Genomic DNA, 7,527 nt, shown 5'->3' on the forward strand with positions numbered 1-7,527 from the left:
AAACTTTAATATAAGTTTAACATAACAGTAAATGTACAACGTTTCGACAAGGTTTTGTCATCATCGGGTACTGGTTATCTGGTTATCTCCGTTTTTCATTATTTGATTTTTCAAAGTAAATTAGTTTAAACTTTGGTGTAGTTTTAAGGTACATATACATATTTATACGCCCCCAGCTAGGACAATAGTAAGTCTTCGGATTTACACTGCTATGATCAGGGGTTTGATTCCCCTCGGAATCAGATAGCCCGATGTGGCTTTGCTATAAGAAAAACACACACGTATTTATACTTTTTTCATTCCGAAAAAGATTTCAATGTCAGCTCTCATCAGCCTTGCCAACAAATGTAGTTCCAGATGTCTATGTGCATGGAAGATAGCTAGGCATAGTTGTAGTTTTAAAATATTCATAGATCTTTATAGTCTTCCATTCTAAAACAGACTTTACCCAAAACTACAGTTTGCTTAATGTGAGCTTACATGTTATCGTATTACAGATTTGAAAGTGTTTCTTTAAATATTTAGATATTAGACTTTTTGTTACTACTAAAAACATGTGAAAGATATATTTATTTGTTAATATCGTTTTTATTATTCCTAAAAAAAATGGAAACAAAAATAACATAAGTGAAACATAATCTAAAAAAAATGGGAAAAAGAAAGCCAAAGATCTCTTAATACAAGCGGAGATAACACAAATCTGAACAAAGTATATGTAGTAATAATCATAAAGATGACTGTTACATGAAAAGTAATTTCTACCATATCATATATAAACATCTTAATTTATCTTAAATTACTTGCAACGTTATTTATTATTTAGGCTTGGTCTTGTGTTAAACATTATTTCAATGCTACTGCACGTAATCTTAGGCTTAATTAAAACACAGACACATTATACTAACAATGCCTTAACAGTATAGCACGTAATCTTAGATATAATTAATACACAAACACATTGTTATAAATAATGCCTTAACGGTACTGCATGTAATCTTGGGTGTAATTAATACACAAACACATTATACTAAACAATGCCTTGACGATATAGTATGTAATCTTGGGTGTAATTAAAACACAGACACATTGTACTAAACAAACCATTAAATAACATGAGTGTGTCGTGTTGATAACGCACTTTGGAGATTTTAAACAGTGCCTTATTCGAAAGGCTGAAACATTTCGTAATAGGTATTAATAAAAAAGAATAGATCTTTCTTATAGGCTATAATTTTAATTTTTATACAACTATACGTAAAGAAAGTAATGAAGCATGATTTAACATAGTAGCTGTATCAGGTGCTAGCATGAGGAAATAAATGATTATTGAAATTAAAGCAAATGAAAGCCAAGAATGAAATAAGCTTACAATAACAGTGTAGATTCCTTTATATTTCGCTTTATAACATGCTTACTATAGCTGTCTTGTCTTTTATTTTATGGGTAAAACATGGTTTTGTGCTGCCATCTACTGGTGGTATATGAACTTTACCCTTTTATATGGAAATCGATATTTGCGTCTTTTCTTTAGAAACTAAACCTGTTTATATACTGCTATCTCTCACCCGGTCTTGTAGTGGCACAGCGGTATGTCTGCAGACTTACAACGTTAGAAACCGGATTTCGATACCCGTCATGGGCAGAGCATAAATAGCTCACTGTGTAGTTTTGTGCTTGATTACTTATAGCTTTATCTATTTATGTAGTGCAAAACGGACAGTCATAGCAACACCATATTTGTCATCACAAAATATATACTTCATGGCAGCAAGGTGGCGTAGAGTGCGTGGATTTTCTTTTATTTGGGCATTCAGTTTACTTTTATTTTAATTGAAACCCCAGACAATAAGAAACTTTTGACCATGGCCTTCAAACTTTACAAAATTCTACTAGAAATAAAATCTGAACGATTTGAGTTCATAAGCTTCAAAGAAATGAAACAAAACTTTAAAAACCTTTTTTTCGAACGACGAAACGTAACACTAGAAGACATTATGTATGCATATATTTGTATATATTCATTACAACGAAAATTCAATTTAAAATAACACATACTGATCAATTGCATTATACCATAATTATTTTTCACCGTTTTTGCTGCGTACCTGATGATCTCATTTTAACGATGACGAAACGTGGTTTGTTGTACTTTTTTTTCATCCCATTTAGCTGTTTTTTGAATGTTTTGACAATTTAAATCATTCCTTTTAAAAAAGGAAAAATTGCTATTAATCAAGGGATTAACGACATCTAGTTAGTATTAGATAAAATTAATAAATTAAACCAGTAATTTGTTTTGTTTTTGCTAACACTGAATTATTTAAACAAAGAGTCATAAAAGAATAACAACAATGATAATGAAACAATTTTTGAATGAAAGTACTCTTGTAAATAAGGAAAACATTTAACCAAATTATAACTCTGTGAGCTTTTTACTGTTCATCGTGTTTAAAAAATATCTGTCATACCAACTAAAAGTTTTTAATTTTATATTGTTACATTAATGAAACTGAAGACTATGAGCGAGAACAAATAATTTGGTAACATGGAATAAAAGAAACTTGAATACAACTATTCTAAACAAAAATAAACTGTTTATTTATTTTTTGTTACCCGAAGAATATCTTCAGATTACGACTGCCGATGGGGCTGCCATCTACTGATAAATAAATTACCAAAACACGCGGAATGGTGAAATTAAAATAAACGAACTAATATTTGATATATTCGTTTTCTCTGGATTTATTTTTCTTACTTCAATTTTTATATCTCAATATTTTGGATATATGCCGTTTATCAATATATTATAACTACAACTCATTAATCCTAATACAGCGTGTTATAAGAGTATCTCATCAAGCTTCGTGTATCATGGCAAAATCACACACTGTCACGTGCTTTTGTCAACTTTCTGTTTCTTTTAATTATCCCTACCCCCCTCTCTCTGTCTTTACCTCTATAAACTTCACCCAGCAATAGATAAGTTTTGAGAATAGTTACCTTAATGCTTCCCACCCGTTAAGTTAGTATACACATTTGATGGCGTTAATCTATAAACTTGAAGTTTTTCTCTAACGAAATTGTGTAGCTCTTGTCTATAAAATTAAAATAAAATTGATAAAATGAACATATATATATTTAGTATTGGTCTTGAAAGGAAAAAAACCCAGAAACTGCAATAACTAAAACAAAAAGCGTTCGATAAGATAATTAGTTCAGTGAACTAAGTTCGGCCTAAGCCAGCAGTTAAAAATGTATAGTTTATTATTATAACACAGAAATGAAACTGGCATAGTTTTGAAATATATTAATATCCCCATATTATCTGTTGCTGATAATTAATTTGAAACCCAAAACTACTTTTATTAGATTAGTGTATTTTAAATTAGTATGGTTTAAGCTAATTATTTGCGACAGTATATCACAATAAATTCTTTTGTCTTGAAAATAGCGTATTATTTACTTCCATGCATTGTCTTTGTTAGTAACTTGTATGAAATGATTCTATGGTCCATATGTTTCAATTCTAGTTGTTTCTAATGAAATTAATTTTGTTTTTTATCGTTTTTACCTTGTGAAATATAAACAAATAAAGTTTCTAAAATGACGAAGTACCTTCATTAGAAACGTTTGAGAAAATTATTCCAACTAATGTTTCTACGATTAAAAATATCATTCATATTAAAGCGACATCTAGTAACCATAATTAGAAGTAGACTATTTGTTATTCATTTTGTTTTGCTTGAAACATCGTGACACGCATTAATAATATTATGAAACTTTTTCGATTTTGTTTTGATATGTGTAGTTCCCATGGTTTTGCACGTGATTGCGCAACTCGTGTTTATTATTTCTGCATTTTTATTACCCTGTTTCATGTTATAAATATACCGTCATTCGTATTAATATGGGGAAGTTTTCAGTAAAAACTCAAATAGGCCTGTATGGATCTCGTGCTATGGGTGTTTTCCTGTGAAATTCTAGAATTAGGCTGTGTTTAATGTAATAAGAAATTGTCATTTTCCCTCAATACTTTTGAACTATATAGTCACCAAAAATGTCGAAATAAAATTTTTTCGTTATTTGCTACTGTTTCGTGTCAGATCTTGAATACTTGTTATATTGTCTTTTAAACAACAGATTTTGTACTTCTGTGTATTATTGTCAGTAAATCGTACGATTAAATCTATTATGTTTTTGTTTGACTAAAGTTAAATAGCTTGGCAATTTGGTTCGAGATGATATGGTACAATAATACAAGTTGACCAGAAAGAGATTAATCTGTAATCACTAAATTTATAATGTTTTAATTTGTGTTTTGGCGTAAAGCTACATACACAATGTACTATGTTTGCTGTAAGTAACGAGCCCCGAATTATAGCCTTATAACCCACAGGCTTACTTCAGAGCCACCAAGGAACCCCATTTTTAAATCACACATTTTTATTTCCAAAACTTTTTTCACAGTCTTTATCAAAGTTATCATAATGAATTAGTTTTATAACAATGACGACCATTGTTATTATTACAATATAATTTTCTAAAATCAGTTTTAACATTAATTATGCTCCTTGCTAAAAATCGGGTTTCGATACCTGCAGTGGATGGTGCACAGATACTCCATTGTTTAGCTTCCTAATTAACGAAAACAAAACAAACACAATCATTTATAATAATCACTGTGAATATTCACAAAATAATGAATTTCGTTAACAATTTGGCTGACTTAAATAATGTAAAATTTACTTAATTGCATAATTACTATTATAAGAAACATGGGAAGTAAGTTTCTCAATTATCGTGAGAGGATTAAACAACAAATTAACTTAAATACAGTTGTATATGAAGATAATAAACCTGCTTTACCATGGCGGCAACACAAAAGTTTTTATTGATCTTATTGTTAAGGTAAACAGAGGGAATAAGTGTCATTATTACTGTTTGTTTGTTTGTTTTGAATTTCGCGCAAAGCTACACGAGGGTTATCTACGCTAGCCGTCCCTAATTTAGTAGTGTAAGACTAGAGGGAAGGCAGCTAGTCATCACCACCCACCGCCACCTCTTGGGCTACTCTTTTACCAACGAATAGTGGGATTGACCGTCACATTATAACGCCCCCACGGCTGAAAGGGCGAGCATGTTTGGTGTGACGGGGATTCGAACCCGCGACCCGCAGATTGCGAGTCGAGCCCTCGTGTAGCTTTGCGCGAAATCCATAACAAACAAACATTATATATTTATAAAATATCTAAGACCTGATTTAGAAATATTTTAAATTACTTCAAGCAAAAAATGATTAAGATATTTATTAATAAAACATGGCATATACCAGTTTAAAGTTTTGTCCAAGTTTTATATGATAATCAAATCTCAGAAGACATAAATTACCTTATACAGCACATAAAAATGGAATAAATCCATGATTATTTTGAATCAGTTTATTTAATTATAGATGAAAATAAACTGTAATAGATATCATCGAGCTTTAACATGTTGTCCCTAACTAATGAAACCAGTCTGTTCCACACCGAGAATTTTGAAACACTTTTAAAATATATAGTCTCAAATTTCACACTTGAAACAAAACTACGTATGTTTTTAGTGAATGATATACATATATATGTGTTCACCTATAATATTCACTGTACTTTAAATAGATATATATATATAATATTAGTAAATATGAATAATAGGTCATATAAAAATTTGGCATGAACTGCCTGTTCATTCAGATACAAACGATAGCAATACTAAAAAGCACATAAATGAAATAATGAGAAGGAAGAGCGATAGGTGGCGCATAACCGCCACTATTACACAAGTTGCCATGACAACAGGATCGACAATGATACAGCTTCGTTTTTTCTCCTAACACAACGCAGCCTTCTTGGCAATGGTTTGTACAGTTCCTTTCTATAGACCAGAAAGATGCGTCCTCTCCTGTAGGTCCGTAGTCAATTCGCAAAACCTGTAAGACACGAACGCAGTTTCTAATCGATATTGAGAATTACGTCATAAAAATGTATTGATCACAATACGCGTTCTATCTTTCAGAGCACTATCGAGAAACTAAGGAAACTCGCAGACTGCAAAAGAAAAAAATATATATATCTTTCAAAAAGCGCACAAAATGATCATTTTTTATTAATACATTATTCTTATTTTTCTATCATTACCACTAAAGCAAGTTCAGTAACTGGCTTATTATATGAGAGAAATACAAAATAATAAAATTCACCTCGGCTTGTTATCTGGAATTAAATCAGATTATGTATGAGAACGGAACAAGTTAACATTTTCATTAAATTCGAAGAACTAAAAGTTAATATCATAACTAGAAATGAAACAGGTTAGTGAAAATGTTGTGTTATTCTGTTAAACTGAAATAATTCAATTCGTCAAGTCCAAGCCAACGTTTCGAAATGTTTATGTTATTTCTAATGTATAAAAGATTTTGTTTGTTTGGAAGCACAAGACTATACAACGTTCTGCCCACCACGGGTATCGAAATCCGATTTCTAGCGTTGTTAGATCCCCAGAAATACCGTTGTGCCACTGGGAGCTTAAAAGAAATACAATATTAATGTTGTTGAATAAAACTGGCCCGAATTCGAAGAACGCCACCTTTTAACTATAAAAATAAATACTGTTTTCGGTTACGGGTAATAAATACAAGCTATTTTGACAGAAATTTATGAAATAAAACGTAATACTTAACTTCCAAATAAATCTATTCATATTAAATAACTCTCTTTATATATAAGGTGCAAATATTATTTTGCTAAGTTTTTGTTTTTGATTATCATAACAGAATATGATTTTGTTTAAATCGGTCAAGTCTCTCGGTGAGTCGGCAGTAAATCTGCAGACTTACAACGCTAACTTTCGTGGTTCGGTACCTCGCGTTGATCACAGCGCATGCAGTCCATTACGTAGCTCTGCGCTAAAAAAAAAAACCATCACTTCCGGTACAAGTGCAGTTCCGTGCTATGTTTACACGAGGTTAAAGACACCTTTGTTGTTGTTTGGTGTTAATCACAAAGCTGCACAAAGGGCTACTTGTGCTCTGCCCACCACGGGTATCAAAACCCGGTTTCTAGCGGTATAACTCCGCAGTCATGTCGCCGTGTCACTAGATGACGACACACCTTTGGAAAATTCCTATGTTTAATAAGAGGTTCGTGGAAAATAAGTTAGCTTTGATTTTTTCCCATTATGTTTACAATTCTAAGAAGAAAAAAACAATAGAGAATCCTCAATGGCCGCGGCACTTGAAATTCTCTTAGGCAAGATTAGAGTTAATTAATCTATGAGACCTTTTTGTTTGTTTTTTCCTTTTTTATTTAGCTATATTTTTGTGCGCCAGTAATACCAAGCGTGTGGCGCGCGTATACCTGATTCAACCAGCCTACCCACCCTCAAATTGAAATTCTTTTAGACAGAATTAACGTAAATTAATCTATGAGACCTTGGGCGCGGTCAAATATATTAGTCGAAAGTGTTTGACCTCCTGAGTACAAAACTGTA

The 7,527-nt window shown here is 31.6% G+C and overlaps 1 protein-coding gene across 2 annotated transcripts in view; it reads right to left on the reverse strand.

Moving 5' to 3' along the window:
- Positions 1-5,243: 5,243 nt before the first annotated feature.
- LOC106462096 overlaps positions 5,244-7,527 on the reverse strand; it is a 7,414-nt gene continuing 5,130 nt past the window's right edge. For both annotated transcript variants that reach the window (XM_013922019.2, XM_022386842.1), the window contains one exon: positions 5,244-5,968. In XM_013922019.2, coding sequence (XP_013777473.1) covers positions 5,729-5,968 — 240 coding nt within the window. In that variant the 3' untranslated portion in view covers positions 5,244-5,728. The remainder of the gene's footprint in view (positions 5,969-7,527) is intronic.

This window comes from Limulus polyphemus, unplaced genomic scaffold (assembly GCF_000517525.1).
Source record: "Limulus polyphemus unplaced genomic scaffold, Limulus_polyphemus-2.1.2 Scaffold1, whole genome shotgun sequence".
NCBI lineage: Eukaryota > Metazoa > Arthropoda > Merostomata > Xiphosura > Limulidae > Limulus > Limulus polyphemus.